Here is a 20,089-nt window from a genome sequence, read left to right on the forward strand (position 1 = left end):
CTATGGGTGCGTGAGGATCCCACCTCTTCCCTTAACTCTTAGGGACACCTGAGGGAGCAATGTCAAACCCACAGCAGCCGAACCTGCCCCTTCCCGGTTCCACATACGCCACACACAGCCTGTTCTTCAGGCAGACTCTTTGTTTTCCCTCTGCTTGCGTTGCACTTGCACTCTGCACCGCTCCCCCACTTTTTGGGGATCTAAGGCAGGGAGCGCACCACGACGCTTTTCCAGGTGGGGTAAAAAGAGGAGCCCGCCGGGGCAGGGCCGGGCCGAGCCTCAACACTCCGATCCCGCTCCGCCGGTCGGGGATGAGGCTGAGGGGACCCCGAACCCGCCCGGGGGCGGCCGCTGCGGCACTCCGCTTGGGACAAAGCGCCCGGGCCCCACGGGGAGCTCGCCGAGGCCCGGCCGGAGCGCACGCCCCGGCGGCCGGAAGACAGGGCGGGGGGTGAGGGGTGGGGAGAGGGGAGGACCGGCCCAGCCCGGCTGAAAAGGAGGGCTCGCTCGCCCGTCGCCCCCACCACCGGCACCCCGCGAGCCCCGCTGGCGCTGCTCGTGGTGGGGGCGGCGGGCAGAGCCACCATGGCCGTGTCGTGGAGGAGCTGGCTGGCCAACGAGGGGAGCAAGCACCTCTTTCTGGTAGGGCGCTGCCTCGGGGCTGGGGACGGGGGCGCGCAGCCCCGCGCTGAGGGGCGCCGCTTCCCGCCCGCGCGTGAGGTGAACCCGGCGCCGGGTGGGCGGGCGCAGGGCGCAGCGTGTCCCGGCGCGGGCGGCGTCTGCTCTTTGTTAGCCCTTCTCGGCGAAGTTTGGGGGGGGTCCGCAGGTCCTGCTCCTCCTGCCTTTGTCTCCGTTTTGGTTGGTGCTTTGGGTCTGGAGCTGTGTTTCGTGCTTTGCCGGCTCCCAGGAGCCCTCACTCACAAAACTTTACCTTTGTGTTTTCAGTTCGGAGGCTGTCCTTTCACATATATTACTATTAAAATACTTTTGTTAACTGCTGTAAGCTTGTTTTCCATTGAAAAGTCTTCATAAAACTACATGCACGTGACTTACAAACGGAATTACTACTGCAAAGTCTGTACATATAACTTCCAATCTCTCTTTTCTTTTGACTTCAGTTTTTCTGGCTCTTGCTGAACGTGTGGTTCTTCTGGAGGACCTTCCTGCTCTACTGCCGAGGGCTGCAGTATTACTATCTGCATCAAATGTTAGGGGTGAGTCACCTGGACACTGCATTTTGCTCTGGAAATTGAGATTCTGGGAGAAAGGAAAGGGACAGAAAGTGTTTGCAATGACAGAAAATGCCTGCAAGCCCTGCAGAGTTGGGGAATATCAAGCAGGAGATTACTGGGAGACTGCTGGCAGTTATTTAGGAGTAGAAAATTGCCAGTGCTGAGAAGAAAAAGAGCCACTCAAGTGTGGGACAGGAGTCCTTCCTTCCCCTCCATCCTTCCTGGTGCAGGCAGGCTCAAAGGGACACAAACATCCTCAACAGACTGGAGCCCAACCTTTGTCATCAAAACATTAGCCAAGCTGATGGGTACATGCTCTTTTTAATCCCAATTTGCTTCAGGATCTCTTGATAAGTTTTAGTCCTTTTCAATCTCAGGTTGTCAACCTCGTAGGTTCAGTGTAAATCATTGTAATTATTTAAATTTTGTTTTGTTTTGTGAGAACAAAGTCTTGGAAGGTGAGTGATGTACTGAAGACTTGACTGTTGACTATAACATCCACCACCACCAGAAAAATTCAGAAAGTTAGTTTTTGGGAAGTGAGATAGGGATCAGTTCTATATCCACATCTGTGCAGTCACCGTTGCTTGGATTGACTTTTATCCAAAGGGATAGATTTGGTGATAACAATTTTCTGAAAAATTGTGTAGAGTTGCTCAGGATTTTAGAATCCAGGTACAAGTGCATGAATAACGTGATGCCTTGTGACACTGTGGATTTCAATGGTAAGTTGACCTGGGGCAAAAGCAGAGATGATGCACGCCTAACCTGCTGTACATCCTCTGGGTTTTATCTTTGGTAGATCCAGGATATATATTTTTCATACGGTTGATAGCATTGCCAGAACTAGCCAGTTCTGCAGATCTTGTGAAACTTGCCCGAAAATGAGCTGACGTGGTGATTATACTTGTCTGCTTTTTTCTTCTTACTGACTAAACTGTGTTCAAGAAATTAATCTTTTGCAAAGGTAGTGGAAAAACCATGGGAGTTTAAATATTTGCATACTTTTCAACAATGGCTTTTTTACAAGGAAAAAAGCAGAAAACATATCTAATTTTACTATTATCTCTAATGGCTTTGCAGCCCAGTGCATCCATTTGAAAACAGTTTTGGTTCCTGGCAGAGTGAGAGGGTTGTTTATAAAGCTAATGTTCTTGGGTCAACATGTTGGGTCAAATTGTCAGCTGATATCAATCAGCTAAGTTCCTCTCAATTCAGAAAACTCATCTCCTTGTGCCAGCTCATCTCCTGGCCTTTTTTTGGTTTTCTCTTGCTTCAAAATGAACCAATTAATACACTGCAGTTGGACCTGTGTGTTCAGTGCCTATGAGATGACTCAAGCCACAGTTGCACTGTCTTGGTTAGGAGAGAGGATCAGAGGCCATGTGGTAAGTTTGTCTAACACAATGTCTTCAACTGTGGGAATGTAGAGACTTCTGAAAATGAAGAGGAAAACTAAGAGCTAAGTCTGAAAGATACTTTGGGTTAAAGCTCCAAAACTAATTTAAAAACTTGGGAAACGTTAAACTCTGTAGAGCATCCCCATGATTCAGTTACTTATAGTTTGTCTAAAATCACTTCAAGATGCCAAAGTTAGCTTTCTCCTTTCTTTTTTAGTATATTTGTATGTGTGTATAAATCATACAGATTGTTTTTAAAGAGTTGGAAAAAGTTGAGCCCAATTTTAGCCTCTTTAGGAAACAGAGTCAGCATAGCTATACTAAAGTTGCTGTGAACATTCCATGTGGATCTTTGCTCCTCTACTTACTCTACATCAGTTTGCACAACCCCTGGCCATCTCTTGCTCCATCTCTGTAACCAGTCTCATTTCTCTTCCATACATGAGTGAGTGGCTTGCAGTATCTCTGTCTGATGTTTCTCACTGTTTAAAAATTCGGACATTTGGATGAAAATTCTTTAACTGGAGTTCTTCAGTTGTTGTTGTTAGGTTTTTCTGTTTGTTGGGTTGGTTTTTTTTTTGCTTGTTTTTTTTTTGTTATAACAAGGTGAACTTTTTTTTGCAGACACTTTCCTGAAAATTATTTCTTTTTTCCAGCTGGGTAGTGGCAAATAGGAATGTATTTTTCTTAATTAAAAAAAAAACAAAGATCTTGTGTCTTGGTTAAGTCTACTCAGGAGTTTTTTTTCCCCTCTTGTACACCATGTTAAAGTAAAATCTTCTTAAGAGTATTCTCACTTGCAGCACTGGAGGATTTATCACAGGTAATGTTATTGTTTTCCAAGTAACAGGATGGAGAACAAGATGTGTTGCTGTAGAAAATGAGATAATGATATGAAATAAAGTTTTAGACTTGAATTTCTGGAATATATTCAACTTTGCTATGTTTTAACACTACTACTTTCCCATGTGAAGAATGAGGTTATTCTTCCTTTCATTTGTCACTGAAATGGTTCACTTTCCATCAGCCTTCAGCAGAAGAGAGAAGCTCAGTTTTATTCTGTGGTTGTATCCTCTGTGACCTTAAACAAGATGCTTAGCATGGGATTTTAAAGTTATTTAGATATTGAACTCTTACTCAGGTATATCTCTGAATCTATCTCATGCTAAATTCTTTGTCTGCGAAAAGGCAATAATAGCACAGTGGTGTCATGGGAGTGCAAAGATAGGTCAGAGGCAGCGATGTGGTTAGGAAGAGCACATCATTTTGTGTATAAATTTATGTTGCTTCAGAGGTTATCACTTTCATCAGTTTGAATCTTGATGAGGAGGCCATGAACTACTGTGGAATCTTTATCCCTTGAGGTTTTCATAGAATCATTCAGGTTGGAAAAGACCTTCAAGATCATGAAATCCAAACATTCACTTGAGTTATCGAGTCCAATTACTAAACTATGTTCCTTAGTGCCATGAAAACAAATTGGGCAAAACTTTCAGCAAGCTTAGTCTGAATTTCATGTTGGACTTGCTTGAAGTAGGAGGTTGGAAGAGATACTTCCCAAGGTCCCTTCCAACCTGAATAATTCTGTGATGATATGATTCTTGCAGGATAAATTAAACCAGAACCTAGTGGATGTAAAAGCCCTCCCCAGTACTTCTGGCTTGATGAACTGCCTCTTTCAATAACTGATTGCTTGTAGCACTGCTGATCATAATCTTGTCTTATGAATACTTTCATGGCTGCTTGTTCAGGAATATGATACAGATAAAGAAACTCAATTTTTCATAATTTAGTAAGTGCTGACTTTTTGTATTGTGCAGCCTAAAGAAGAGAATGGGGAGGAACAGAATATGCACTGATTACATTTAAGAGTGTAGCAAAGAGGAAGGGAATATTCTCATCTCTGCATGATAGACACTACAAGACATAGCAGATGCAAGTTTCAGGGAGGAGGATTCATGGATTACTTAATGTGATTTCGGTGTTTTCATTGTTGGAGGTTTTATGTCTGCTTGGTCAGGTATATTGCCCAGGTGATTTATTTCCTTTCAGACTTCCACATTTCTCCCTTCTCTCTAGCTTCACAGGTTTCGTTGTTTTTTTTTTTTTTCAAATAAATTTGCTTGCATCTGAACAACAAACGTAGTCCTATATTCACAATTGGCCTTATAGAACTTAAATCTTGCTTTTGACAGCAGTGAACAAAATACCAGTTTCTTGTTACTTGGCTTAGCTGCTTCCATCAGTACAGGGTGGGGGCTGACCTGCTGGAGAGGAACTCTGAGGAGAAAGACCTGGGTGTCCTGATGGACAACAGGTTGGCCATGAGCCAGCAGTGTGCTTTTGTGGCCTGGAACGCCAATGGTATCCCAAGGTGCATTAAGAAGAGCGTGGCCAGCAGGTTGAGGGAGGTGATCCTCCCCCTCTAGTCTGCCCTGGTGAAGCCACATTTAGACTACTGAGTCCAGTTTGGGCTCCCCAGTTCAAGAAAGACAGGGATCTTCTAGAGAGAGTCCAGTGGAGGGCCACAAAGACAAGGGCCTGCAGCATCTCCCACACAAGGAAAAGCTGAGCAACCCGAGACTCTTCAGTCTGGAGAAGAGAAGACTGAGAGGGGGTCTTATGAATGCTTATGAATTAGTAGACAGGAGTCAAGTAGATGAGGCTGGGCTCTTTTCATTGGTGCCCAGTGACAGAACAAGGGGCAATGGGTACGAGCGAGAGCATAGGAAGTTCTATACGAACATGAAGAAAAACTTTCCCTGTGAGGGTGGCAGAGCACTGGCACAGGCTGCCTGGGGGGGTTGTTAGAGTTTCCTTCTCTGAAGATATTCAAGACTTGTTTGGACGTTTTCCTGTCTGACCTCCTCTAAGGAGCCTGCTTTAGCAGGGAGTTGGCCTTGATCTCTGGAGTTCCTTTCCATCCTTGTGATTCTGTGACTTCTCAGTGAACAGAAAGAGTGCTGGACATACTTTCTCCTGTCAGAGTCATTCTTTCCCTTTTCCCTCACTAGTCCCTGCTCAAATAACTTGAATGTATCAGATAGATGTTAATGTGATAAGCTTTGGGATTTCACTACAAAGGGAGGAAATGCATTCTCAGAAGGATCTCTTCAGGAAAGGATTAAATCTGAGGATGCGGCTGAAAGGGAAAGTGCTGCCCCACTTTTTTTTTATCTGTAAATTCACTGCTTTCATACTGTGCTCTACTCACTTACATTTATGACTTCTTTATTTGTTACTTGGAATACATTCTGGATGTTCTGGTAACTTCTATTTCTCTCATTTATTGTGACGATTAAGATTTTGCTAATTTTGCCAAATTGTGCTGTCACTGATCCTTGTGCATTGGCAGTGCTGTCTATTTCCCTCACATGTGTAAGCATTGAAGGGAATTGTTTATCTCAACCCTTTATTTTATGTATTAGTGTGTTTTTAGTGTTTAGTTGTCTTGTAACCAAGATGTTTGGGATTTGTTCTTCAGTTCATTACATGCAGCAAAAATGTTTACTAATTGATGTTACTATGGTAACTGTGTATGTGTGTGTATATATATACATATACGTGTGTGTATGTAGGATTTGCTAGCGAAGACTGAGAGTGTTAATCCACAATACCTTTTCTCGATAGTCTCCTTGAATTGGTAAACAGATCTTTTTGTGCATTTTCTTGCCTCATTCTTGTTGGTTTTTTGTTTGCTTTTGTTGTTGTTTATTAAAACATTTTTTTTCCTTCACCCCTTAGTCCTTCCTGGACAGCTTGCAGTTCAGCGTTGTTTCTAAAATTGTTGTAAGTTACCAGCCAGTGAAGATCTTGGGTTTTGTACTGTATAGTTCTTATGCTTGCGTTTTGTTGTGGTTTATTTTTTAAGTTCAAGTGGCAGTAGTCCTGTGGAGGACACCTAAGTTACTAACATGGGGAACTTCCACCTTGTCGTTCAACTTTCAATAGCAGGAGTATTAGTGGAGGTAATTAAACGAGTATTGAAATAGGTACCACGTTATCATGTTAATGTCTTTGCTCTTACTTCTGAATTGACCACGATGTAATACTGTGTGTTGATCACAGCATAATTACAGCCAAAATATTTCCACCGTTGAAGAATGAAGGTTTTTGTGTAGCAGACCAACAGTGGCAGATCTTGAAATAGCTTCATTACACTCTCGAAGACTGATTTTATAGACTGTTATCCACTGTGTTAGGATGAGGGTAAATAATTCAGCATAAAGGAAGCCTTAGTAGCAGGTGTTGGATCACATCTGTGCAACTGTGTCTCAAATAGGGCATTAAGCAACTTAGTGTCATGGCCATGAGTTGCAGGTGTGATGGCTCTCCTTGGGGCTTGGGTATCCTTAATCCCTTGGTTCCTAGCTGATTGTTAGAGTTTAGGTCATGGTGCACCTCGCTCAGTCAACCATTCAAGCTGTTGTTGCAAATTAACGTTCAAATTACTGTCATACTTTGTTATGCTGCTGCAGAAGGGTGAGTTGAACTTCGATTTTGGGAGATAACTTGAAATCTTTTCCAGTCCTTGAGTGTGTCATTCCTTCTGCCTGGCACAAAAAGTATTATTTTTTAAAATTGTATTTCCTGGGGTCAAGATTATAACAGATTAATTAACATAGATGAACATTTGATCTGAAATGTTGTGAGTGCCCTTTGTCTGGAGATTATCAGAGAACATGGAAGCTAATACTGAATTCCAGATTAAGATAGTTGCTTTCTTTAGATTGCATGACTGATTTAAGCTGAGTGAGGAGTACGTCGAGCACAGAGGGACTGTATATTAAAAAAAGAACATGACCTAAATATGAGAACAGAAAGGGAAAAAAAACTTTTAAGGATTGCCTGATAGGTGGGGTTCAAGTGGCAGTATTGATTCTTAGTAGTGCAAGGAAGATAAACTGTACCTCATAAAAGAACTAAAAATGTCGTTACCATTGCCCCCTCCTGGTGTTTCTCCCTTTCTGTTATACCAGATCCAAATCCTGATTTATAAATGCAAGCAGAAGGCTGAATTTGAGTTCGCATAGAAAATTGAGCTTCTGCTAAATACTTTTTTTGTGTAAAGAACTGCAGTTGTTTGTCTTATATGTAATATATTTGAATCACACTTGTAAAATGTATGTATTCCATCATTTAATCTTAGAATAATTTTAAAGGATTGCAGTACCACAGGATGACGTTTACATAGTCTTGCCTTGAAACCTTCCAGCTAGCTTTGACATATTATCTAGGGGTTATCATTGCTATCTTGTACAATTCAACAATTCAGAGCTGTCCTTCATCTTAGTTTATATATGCTCTGTTATCCAAAAAAAAAAGAATTCTATGAAGAAAAGGAAGCTGGGTCAAATGGAGACTCATTGTGTAGCACAGTTTTTCCTGCCTAGGAAGATATTTTTAGCTGCTCCAGTACTTACCTTGGGAGGTGGTCTTCAGAACCTGTCTCTGGGACATCATGTTGCTTATGGATCTTCCCATTCAGCTTGTCCTGAATCACAGAATCATAGAATATCCCCGGTTGGAGGGGTCCCACGAGGATCATCGGGTCCAACTCATGGATGTGAGGAAGTTCAAAGGAAGTCCTTCAGAGAGAGAGAGTCAAGGGTGATGTTTTTCCCACACCATGACTTGGTTAGGATTGTTGCATGTAAATGGTGAAGGCCTGAGAATCAGAAATATCACATTTAGTTATGGAAGTGTGTGTGTTATTCTGCCATTTTTTCCTACAAGATAAGCTTTCAAAGTGAGATAGAGCAATATTTGTTGGTTTTCCTGAATTCTCCTTTAGAATGTGTTTTGCAACCATGTATTGAATATTAGATTTTAGACCGGCGGTTGCAGCTAATGTTCATCTCTGTTTATAGCTAACAAACTTTGGGGAATTCTGTGGTACGCAGTAAATTATTTTAGCCCTCAAATACTGAAAGGCTTTCTCTCACTACAGGGAAACTCACTTTGCTACCAGCAACACTCAGAATATCCGATGAGAGCTGAATCGTTGCTTCTCTGTCCTAGTTAGCGCGTTACGTTAGCGTACAGCAGGCAGTGATAGCTGGAGAGCTGTGTTCCCTGTATATCTCTGGAGCCTTTTTCTGCTGCTGTGTAGCAGGAAAACACTGCTTTCTTTATACTTGTGTGGAGAAGAAATCTGGCCTAGTTTTTTGGGATATCGATTTCAAGTTAGTAATGAGTCCAGTTCCCTGCTATAGGTGCTGCAGGTCTCCTTTCTGAATTTGGTTAATTCTTTAGCTTTTCTATGCCTCTTTTCTCCTATATGAAATGAGATAAAAGCATGTATAGTACTGAATATACAGGAGGAGGTTGTCAGATGCTTGGATTTGATACCGGTGAAGGTAGATGAAGGAGGGTGTCCAGCAGGTTTTTGGGAATGTTTTTTCTCTGTTTTTGATCATATAGCAATTTCATATGCTACTAGCATGAAATAACACTTTTTTTCCTTAATGCAATGATAATCTTAGGAGGAAGAGAGGATTATAATTCTCTCACTTTTAAGCTAGTTAGCATTGCTATGTATTTCATTCTATAAGCAGTAAGTTGTCTGGGAGAAAAAAAAATCTTCTTTTATTCTACCATTGTTTCAGTGGTAGAATGTTCCAATCCAGTGTTCCAATCCAGGAATGCACTATGTTAATTAGTTATTATGCCACCCAGTCAATGCAAAGGAAGTTAAGAAAGAGGCCACTCAGAAACCATTTGGAAAGCATTATTTTCGTGGGGATATTTTTAGCCTTTGGATATATGTTAAGAGCAAAGTTATTCTTCTGGGACTTGCATGAGTAGTGATTCTCAGAATTGCTAACCATATTTCTTTACCATTGTTTTCAAATTGCTCATGAGCTTCTTTTGGCATACGTTGTCCGATTTTATTTCTTAAGAATAAAACCTTAAATGAACCATTCATGAAACTATTTCAGTCACACTTTCCTAGAAGTGCACTGCGTTTCTGGAAAAGTCATTTCCTGCTTTTCTCTTAACCAACGTACGGACGCTGATAGCATTGAAATGGATTTAATGGAAGGTGATTGTTCACTAGGAATGACTCTGTGCATTAATCTTTGCTATTTGTTAAGTAATGGCATAGAAAAACGCAAGGCAAGATTAGTAGGGTGTTGTCTTTGCTGGCTGTACATTGGCGCCAAAGTTTGCATTTCACTGGAGGGTGGGTAATGGTCCTCCTCCCTTTGCTGCTTCACCAATGGTCTGTGTGCGTGATTCTAGCTGCAGGCGTCCCTGGTCAGTGCAGGGGAGTTGAAAAGTCCCTTCCAATGCAAACGATTCTATGATTCTTATAAGGTGCATGTTGTGAGTTGTTTTCAAGAAATGCAGGTTTTATTGTACGAGTAAAATGAAAGCATGGCTCCAGAAATTTGAAACAATAGTTATGTCTTCACAGAGAGTGGATTTGGATGACAAGTAACGCAAACCTAGTCATGGAGAAACCAGGCTAGATTTAAAAAAAAATAAAATAATAATAATAATAACCCACTCTTCTCAGCAAACTTAGTTTAAGAAGTTCTGCAGCCACAATTCATGCTGTAGTCTCCCTGTGTTTGAGGAAGGACTAGAAGAGCTGGGTCAGGGCTGTTCTTAAGCTCTTTCTGGTCACAGATGATTCAGGTTCTTTCTCATCAGTTGAAATTGTCATTTTCCTGATTTTGTACAGTAAGTCATTTTATTCATTTATGGCATGTCCCGTAGAAATAACTCTACTGCAGAATATACCAAACTGGACTGTTTTGTGAAAGTTTTGCAAATACAGTACTTGTGCCTGATAAAGGAGAACTAATACATTGTGTGACTGATTCCTTGCCTGCTTTATGTCTAAACTAAGGCAACATAAATTCTTGAGAAACTCATGGTGCATCATGAATGTCATACGATAGAAGTTATTACACTTAAGTAATTCAATTAGAAAATTGTAACAGTTTTTTTTTTGTCTTTCGGGTCTTTGTTAAGAGATAAAGGAATAATTCAGTTTTGCATAAACCTAGTTCTACATAATTCTTGTTTCTCAAAATGTGCTCATTTATTGCTGGAATTCTATAGCATGTCAGCAAGCTGTAACAAAACTGCATATATGTTTCAATGACCGTGCTCTGAATGTATTACATTTTTGGTTAAAAGGAAGGGTTAATGAAAATAGTGACAGTCTTGTACAATGCAAGTGGCACATTGTAGAGATGTTTTACTTGCTCTTTAGTCAAGGTTTCAAGGGTACTGCTGGTTTCTCTAATAGTCCGAAAATACTTATTGATGCTTTAAATTCACTTTAGACCATAATGTTGGCAGAGATAAAGCTAATGTGGGCAAAGATGAAGTAGTAGTTATTATGGTTGTACACATCATTGTTTAAATCAGACCTTTAAGTGGAAATTCTAGTTGGCTGGAGTTGTGGCGGTTGTCCGGATCTACTTTAGAGAAGACAGGTGCATGGGTATAAACATGATGAAAATGTTTAATTTTTCTTTATTTTTGGGACAGAACATCTTCTCCCTAAAGTTCCATACTGGAAAAGTGATAAATCTTTGGTAACTTTCATGTTATAATATAGAATCATAGAATCATAGAATGAGCTAGGTTGGAAAAGACCTACAAGATCACCTAGTCCAACCATCCACCTACCACCAACAACCCCACTAAACCATGTCTCCCAACGCTATATCTAAACGTTTCTTGAACACCTCCAGGGACAGTGACTCAACCACCTCCCTGGGCAGCCCATTCCAGCGCCTGACAACTCTTTCAGAAAAGTAGTATTTCCTGATGTCCTGCCTAAATCTCCCCTGGCGCAACTTGAAGCCATTCCCCCTCGTCCTGTCACTAGTTACAAGAGAGAAGAGGCCGACCCCCAGCTCACTACAACCTCCCTTCAGGTAGTTATAGAGAGTGATGAGGTCTCCCCTGAGCCTCCTCTTCTCCAGACTGAACAATCCCAGCTCCCTCAGCCGCTCCTCATAAGGCCTGTGCTCCAGACCCCTCACCAGCTTCGTTGCCCTCCTCTGAACACGCTCCAGGGCCTCAATGTCTTTTTTGCAGTGAGGGGCCCAAAACTGGACACAGTACTCGAGGTGGGGCCTCACCAGGGCTGAGTACAGAGGGAGAATGACTTCCCTGCTCCTACTGGCAACGCTATTTCTGATACAAGCTAGGATGCCATTGACCTTCTTGGCTGCCTGGGCACACACATATGTATATGTTCAAAACACATACCTGGGCAGCATTTTAGTTATTGTACAGAGTTATATCAGTTTTATGTTAATTTCTTTAGGAATTGGAAAATTTGGGTTTAGAGAACACTGTAAGAAATATTGTTCTAGAAATCTGTTGACATTCTGAAAGCACCTCTTATAAAAGCTAGTAAATGGTAATTCAGCCGAATAGCTGGGAGAACAATGGCACGTTGCTAACTTCTTTAAAATTCATAAATGAATGAGAAACTATAATAAGCTGAACAAATACAGAGTTATGACACTAATGTGAGCTTTGTTCATTTATTTGACAAGTGTTTTTGTTCTAATTATGTAAGTTCCAAATATACTGGTAAAAGCATTAGTGAGATTAGATTTCATTAATTTTCCACATACTGAGTAGTTAAGAGAACCTGCTTTCTTTGGGTCCAAATGTGGCATGGAATAGTGTGAGTGGATGAGGAATTCAGTGACGATGCCCTGACAGTCCTTGAAACAATATTATCAATTCAGTTTAAACCAATCTCTTAGTCCCTTTCGGAAGTCTGGTTTTAATACAGAATTTATTTTGAGTAATTTTTTTGATGTGAAGGCGGGAGCTGTTTCCACTCAGAGACCAGGGTAGTGTGCCATGTGCACAATTGTGTGTGTAAAACATTATGAAATTCCACTGTTCTGATCAGCCAAGAGAACATGGGAGCTATTTAAGCAGGAACAGAAAGGACGTTTAGTACTGTTTCAACTGTTAAGAGCATCTCTTGTCCCTGTTATCTAACTCTTGCTGTATTTGTTCAGCTAGGATTGTGTGTTAGCAGAGCTTCAGCATCTGTCCTCAATCTCAACTGCTGCCTGGTCCTGCTCCCAGTGTGCCGCGTTCTCTTGGCCTTCCTCCGGGGATCTCAGAAGGTGAGTGCTGTCCTCAGAACACAGCATTTAATAAGTAAAGTGCTCTGGTTTATCTTGTCTAAACATAGTAAGAAATAGATCTGTTTTATCACTGTTTATTATACAGTATATGCCAGCATGGTGCAGTAGCACAGATGTTCAGGCTGAACCAGATTCTGAGCAACCTGTACTAGCTGTAGATGTCCCTGTTTGTTGCAGGGAAGTTGCACAGGGCCATGTCATTTAGTCCACCTCAAATGATTTTATGATTCTGTGAAATTCAGCCTCAATTCATGGCCTCATTGACAGTAATGCCTGGGCCAGCATTGTCTGGTTTGATTTGATGTGTTGCGATGAAGGTTTCATGAAGTCCTTTCAGTAGGACATGGGCTTGCTGTGGAACTTTGACCAGATGAGTTCTGCTCCTTTCCCAACTCTCATGTAAAAGACATCTGTGTCCCCTCTGCTGCTGCGGTAGAATTGTGATAGAGTTCAAGAGCAAAAAACGTCAACTCTGTATGACTTGAAGTGTGCCACTGGAGATAAAAAAGAACTCTAAATAAAAATACCCAAACTGTTATTATTATTTGTTATGGGAGGGAAAAAACTTGTGGTAAAGCTAAGAGGGCTTCTTTTCTAAGGATGTATTCAGTAATTGAGCTTGTTTGTGGTTCACTGGTTACTTTGAGAGAAATATAATTAATGGTTTTTGGGGAAAATTAGTGTTTTCTAGATGGAAACCCAGAATGGAACCCACCAGCCCTATTCATCATGTGACAGTACCTGTAAGACTGGATGCCTGTAGATGCTCACTTGAGGAGTCAGTGACACCTACAGCAATTAATGCTAGAATTTGTGAATTTTAAGGGCAGAGGAGGCATTACTTTACGGGTTATTAACATCTTTGTAGCATCTTTGTAACTGATGCAACTGAAAGTTCTTCATCAATACCTCAAAACTGTCTTACTCTCACAAACCTGTAGTTCTTAAATTTAGGCACCATGCTTACAAGATTATTAAACATAGTAAAAGCTGAAGTTACTGTTAAATCCCTTCAATTGCTGTTAGTATTTTTTTTTTTTTTTGCTTTGTTTTAGAAGAGAGATTGCTTGAATTCTTCTCTTATTAGGTCGCCAGCAGAAAGACCAGAAGGCTGATAGACAAAAGTAAAACTTTCCACGTGACGTGTGGTGTTACGATATGCATCTTTTCAGGTGAGATCTTACTGTTCTGAGCAGCACCTATTTTGGGAACACATTGAAGAAGGTGGTATTTTGTGGTTTTTCTTGTACAGTACATTTGGGGGTAATCTTGCCTTGTGCTTTTCTGCCCCAAATTGTGAATGCTTTCTCAGCTATGAGTTTTGTTTTATTTTTCCTTTAAAGCCATGAGGTTACATTCCAGATCTGAGGCTTTCCTTAAAATTCCAGTTTTTGGAAGGAAATGGACAAGTATATGAAATCGGGTCAAAATCTGCCATTATAAGTGATCCTAGATGGTGCCTCAGGAATTTGCTTGAAGAAGCAAGGTGCTGCAGAGTGCTCTGCAGCGGAGAGCAATTCTCCATTCAGTGAAGAAGGAACATTCCTTGGTGGACACCTTTGGACGTTACTTCTCAGCTGAAGCATTTCAGTGCAGAAATTATTGCTGGAAAAAAAAGTCTTGAAATACATACAGCTTTCTGCTAGGAATATCTAGTATCTTCCATAGGCCCTGATGCATCCCTTAAAGTTGATGGGACTACTGCTTGGCATCTGGGTAGCCACTTTTGTTTTGTTCAGGGCAACATTTACCTCTTGTTGATCTCAGTTTTACTTCGTTTGTTTGTTCTTAGTCTTACATGTTGCTGCTCATCTGGTGAACGCTCTTAACTTCTCTGAGAATTACAATGAAGACTTTCTGGCAATAAATGCAGCAAACTATCGTGGTGAGGTGAGCCAACTCTCCTTTTATATGCTGATTTTAAATGCATAATTTAAATATTTGAGTTCTAGTATATGTAATTACATTGTACAATCCATCCTGTGATCTATACTGTATAGATCACTGCTGCTTTTTGCACAGAAAAAAAACTCTCGTATGGATTGCTGTGGATTTAATTCTCCTCTGGACAAAGCATGTTTTGAGGATCTTGTTAAGCCAGCAGTATTTGCACTTACTTCACTAGGAGGTGCAGAATGCTGCCACCAAGTCCTTTAATCTTGTTCTTCATTCTCCTGCTTGTTTCCTCCTTCTCTCTGTTTCTCGTATGGACTGAGCTAGAAGGCTTCTGCTGCTGTTTTCAGGAAGATGCATTCGGCATTTCCAGTGTTGAGAATGTAGTGCCGACATATACTGGGACTGTGAGAATAGTTGAGACTTGAGACTGTAGTGGTTGGCAGCCCAGCCCACAGCAGGGAGGTTGGAACTCGATGATCTTTGAGGTCCCTTCCACCTAAGCCATTCTATGATTTGCACTTCTAAACTGTGATGGGAACAGTAGTACGTATGCTAAGAGGGGAATTACATGTCTGCATCAACTGGGCTGAAAGATAATTTCTACTTATAGAAGTGGCTTGTCTGCTTGTGATGCAGATCTCATGAAGGCATACCAGAGTCCTAGTCCCTTCTGCATTTGGCACTGGAAATGTGCAGATTTCAGGATTAAGATCGAAGTCCAGAACTTTTTTTTCCCTGGGCTACAATCTTGTTTATATTCATTCTCAAATCTTCATTTCTTTTCTACCAAATTCATTGGGAAGGATTTAGAATGATCCCATCCCAGCTGCATCCTTTCCTGGAAGAGGAGAAACTTGAGTCAGCCCAGGCTCGTAAGGAGCAACAACCAAGGTCTTTTGCTCCCTGGGTGAATGACCTAATTCCTGAGATATGCTATGGGAGGCAGACATACCAACACCAACTGTTGTGCTGAGATTCTGGATTGAACTCAAGAGTCTGTGTGTGCTAGGAGTGGTCTAGTAGACATAGTCTCATCAGGAAGGTTGGCAAGAGCTTGCCTCGAGGAAGAACACGCCAGGGTATGGATGGCAGCCTCCACTAAACAGACTTAGGAATTTTGCAATAGAGAATGGAGATGAAACAACTTTTTAGTAACTCTAGGATGAAAGGCTCCTGGATTTTAGGTACTGTAATAGCTCTTGAGCATTTCTGCTTGAATTCCTCTTAAATGTGTTTCATTAATTGCGGTGAGCAATCTGGATGCTACTGGCATCTTGTGTTCGTGGTTGGAAGAGTGTGCATGTTTGGATGCAGATGATCCAGGGGGATGCTTAGTTTTTCCTGATTAGTATGAAAACTGCTCATCTCCCCTCACTGTGTTTTGCTACAGGTTTGCTTTGTTAAAGAAGTCTCCACAGCGGAGACAAAAATTTCATGAGACTTAAGAACTGGGGAGTGAGACAGTTTTCTGTGAGGATGACAAATCCCGTCAACCCCTCCTCAGAGAACTTCTCTGCTTCCACCTTTTTGCTTGTGAAGGACACAGGAACATCTGGCCTCGTGTTGTCAGCTCCTTAGAGTTCAGTCTTGCTTCAGTGGGGTCCACTGCAAATCTCTTGGTGATGTAGTTGGCAGTAAAATGCTCTTTCATTTAACTTCCAAATCTCTCACTCTGCTGTTCCTCTTTGTCCTTCCAAAGGTATGATGAAACTGAGTCAAGTTAGGCTTTCAGGCAATAAATATCTGCAAAATTACCTGGGTCCCAGTTTTTCATAACAGATTTGTCTTTGCTCAGGAAACGCAGAGGCAAAAGCTTTAGTTTATGTTGAATTTCTGTCAGTATAAACTGTCATCAAACCCATTCCTGCATCCAGAATTAGAGACTACTTATGCTATCACGTGAGTGAGCTGTATGAGCTACATATGAGCTTCTTTTTTTCCCCACGTTATTCACATGGATATAAAATCACTTAGTGACTTTTTTTTCCCCTAATTTTTTTTTAGGACCCAAGGAAACTGCTTTTTGCCACTGGTAAGTCTGTTACAAAACCAGAAAGTTTGCTGCTTTTCTTCATCAATCTCCAGACAAAACATTTTGATTCTGTGTTTGCATGCTGCATTTGTTATATCTCAGCTAAGCTGTGTTATTTGTGTTAATATAACCTGGGTTTGCTTGCCCAGTAGTCAGGAGGGAGGAGTTACATAAGCCTCTGTAGTAGCAACATCTTCAAAGCTGTTGTTGTCCAGATGAGTCAGTAGAAAATCGTTAGTTTCAAACAGATTCTGCATGATATTAAAAGCAAATTCCTAAACGATTCAATTTCTAGAAAAAAGAAACATAACAAAAAAGCAATGTTCTTGCTTCAGCAGGTTTATTAAAAACATGTTTTGACTTTTGAGAAATTTAAACTGTTAACCAGCTACCAAGCTTCAGCACTTTTGAAGTGTAAATAAATGAAGACATATTCGGGGCAGGAATTTGAAAGAAAGCAACATATTGGTTATGGAGGGGTTAGGCACAAGCCTGAGCTGTAGTGCTTTGCAAGTGCATAAAGGTCTTTCCTGATGTTATATCTTTCACTCTTACTTATATCAAATGCAAAACTACTGGCTTGGTAGCATTTAAAGCAAGACTCAAAGGAATCAGTCTGAACAACAGTGAATTTGGGTTACTGAATAGGCCCGTAAATGTGTCAGTCTTGACAAGTTCACTATTTATGAGTGACTCTGGGGAAAGTGCTTTCCAAAAATCCTAAGCAAGGTTTAGATGAGGTGGGAGTAGTGGAAGTGAAAAAGCGAAATCGTAGAAACTGATGTTATTACAAATGAATTGGATATATTTGTGTCAGAGGGGAGACTGCAGACTGCATATCCAACTGGATTAAGAAAGAAGAAGTGAACCATAGAATATATTGAATTGGAAGAGAACCATAAGGATCATCATGTCCAACTCCTGGTTCCACATAGGACTGCCTGTAACGAAGGAGGCAGCAGAAAGAATGCACATTTTCTAATGCAACTGCTTTTAATTGTAACCTTTCCGTGAAAAGATGAAATCATGAAGTCTGTGTAAGAACTTACACTGATTGTAGGCCCAGGATTTCTCCTACAGCTTATAAAAGCTGAGGAGTGATTTGAGATGCATCAGATTTTGGTTATAAGACTTCTCAGCAAGTGGATGATGAGTGATTATAGAAGGATGAGATTGAAAATTGTCTCTTTATCACTAAAAAGTCTTAATTTACAATTAATATTTTTTTTTTAAAAAGCTATCTTGTCCTTAAATATAGGATGTGATCATGGGAAAAGATCCTTGACCCCCTAAAATCTGTTTTTAGCATTGTGCTTCTATGAAATCAGTTTGAGATACTTAGATTCCGATGCTAAAAAGGTATTTACATACCACTGTACTTAGTGATTGGCCTAACTGCCTTTTCTTAAATCTAAACACGTGTTTTTTTAGACACACGTGTTTTTTAGGAACTATGCTTAAAAACTTTTAAGAGTTTACATTCTTCAGGAAGTGAAATGTTTTGATGTAATGCTTCATGGCTTTTAGGTTCTTAGTTCTCAATTCAGACACTTAGTTCCTTGGATAGCAATTTTGATGATAAATTGCTCGTCATCAAAGTGGTAACTCTGGTTGGGATTTGTCCAATTTATCTTTAGGGAGATGATTTACTGTACTTTTTGGACAGGATTCTACTTTAGGATGAGATGAATCATACCCTAGAAAAACTTAGTTCTCTCCTTTGACTTAAAATGGAGCCCAGGATAGACTAGTTCTGACACTGGAGTTCATATTTCAGCAGATGAGTCTAACCCTTAATTTTTTTAACCTTCTTCAATTCTGGCTGTAGATCACTCTCACAGACCTTGCTCTACAGGCAACAATTTCAAGCATATTACAGTGCCATAGAGAGTAATTTCAGGCTCTTTCTCATTCCAGGATGAAATGGGTTGGCAAACAATTGCAGTGACAGCTTGCATTGAAATTGATTTGCTTGAAATTTTGTCCCTGATCAGGTCTATAATTGTAGTGTTCAAAAGAGTTTAGAGTTTGGAATAAAGAAGAAATGCCAAAACTTGTACAGTCAGTCTTACAAATAAAGATACAGGATTAATTCTCAGTCATCTGTCTGGTAGAAAGGTATAACTCCCCAAAATTCAAATGTTAGTTACATAATATTTGTTTTAGTTCCAGGTCTGACTGGAGTCATTATGGTGTTAGTGCTATTCCTGATGTGTACAGCTTCTACATATGCCATCAGGTAAGACATAATCTGATCATTATGCTGAAGAATAGTACTTAAGTAATCATGTTCTTATACGGATTGGAGGGGATGAAGGGCAAGTGCAATATGAGACGAGAAATATTTAAATGAATGTTAAAAATACCAGCTTTCTTGCCTTTTCTTTTAAAGTAACTTGCAAACAAATTGGCGCAGTGAATTTTTAATTACAAAAATTGATTAAATTGCCTTCAGAGAAAACTTTTTTTTTGAGGCACATACACAGTTAAAAACCTAGACCTTTGAAAATATGGATAGTTCTTTTGTCCTGTTTGTACGAGGAAGCAGTAAACGTATGAAATGTTCTGTCCAATGCATAAATAAGCTCCACTGAAAAATAAAGTGATATCTTTATCTTAATTATTTTCACCGATTAATTGTGAAAACAATTTCTTAGAACAACCAGCCAAAGCAAAGCAAACCAAAACAGAACTGTGCTACCAAAGTAAAATGTGGCTTTTTTTTTTTTTTTTTTTTTGAAGTTCTGCTTCTGGGCTTCTGGTTATCAAATATGTTCTTCTTAATGTAGATGATACTTTAAAAGCTGCAGTGCATTGTTGACTCAGAGTAACTGCTGGGATTCCTGGAGGTTTGGTCCTCTAGTGAGTTCATGTTCTGCACCAGCATTATTGAATATATACTGTTGTTCATTCAAGTGAGCAGTACCTTGAAGGATCTAGCCCAGCATAGTGGCCTTTTATAGGCGTGTGTTCTGCCACTGATACAGTCTTTGGTGAATTAAAAGACTGACCATGTGAATAGATCATTTCAGTTCTGCAAACACTTCAGGATATTTTATCTCAGTATCTTCAAACATAGAAGATGCTCAGCTGCTGTGAGCTTGGTGTGTGGTTTTGAACTATGTTGACGTAATGTCTTCTCTCAGAAGCAGTTACTGGGTGCTGAATCAAGAGAGCAGTTCAGCAGATACTTGTGCACTTCTCCTAGCTGGAGGTACTTCCAGGCTTTGTGGGGAACTAGAGGGTACAGAAGTACAGGATAAGGCTGCAGCACGAAGTGGCAGGCACAGTTGCATGTTACATAGTCCACACTGACTGCTCTGCTTGCAAAAGAAAGCCAGTTTAGGGAGGATGGAAAAATGAAACAATTACTTCACGCTGCAGCAG

The 20,089-nt window shown here is 40.6% G+C and overlaps 1 protein-coding gene across 1 annotated transcript in view; it reads left to right on the top strand.

The window, feature by feature from the left end:
* NOX4 (NADPH oxidase 4) overlaps positions 475-20,089 on the top strand; it is a 115,616-nt gene continuing 96,001 nt past the window's right edge. Inside the window, exons 1-7 of the mRNA XM_021382298.1 lie at positions 475-642; positions 1,119-1,214; positions 12,643-12,753; positions 13,862-13,946; positions 14,567-14,664; positions 16,675-16,702; positions 18,869-18,941. Coding sequence (XP_021237973.1) covers positions 586-642; positions 1,119-1,214; positions 12,643-12,753; positions 13,862-13,946; positions 14,567-14,664; positions 16,675-16,702; positions 18,869-18,941 — 548 coding nt within the window. The 5' untranslated portion in view covers positions 475-585. The remainder of the gene's footprint in view (positions 643-1,118; positions 1,215-12,642; positions 12,754-13,861; positions 13,947-14,566; positions 14,665-16,674; positions 16,703-18,868; positions 18,942-20,089) is intronic.

This window comes from Numida meleagris, chromosome 1 (assembly GCF_002078875.1).
Source record: "Numida meleagris isolate 19003 breed g44 Domestic line chromosome 1, NumMel1.0, whole genome shotgun sequence".
Classification (NCBI taxonomy): domain Eukaryota; kingdom Metazoa; phylum Chordata; class Aves; order Galliformes; family Numididae; genus Numida; species Numida meleagris.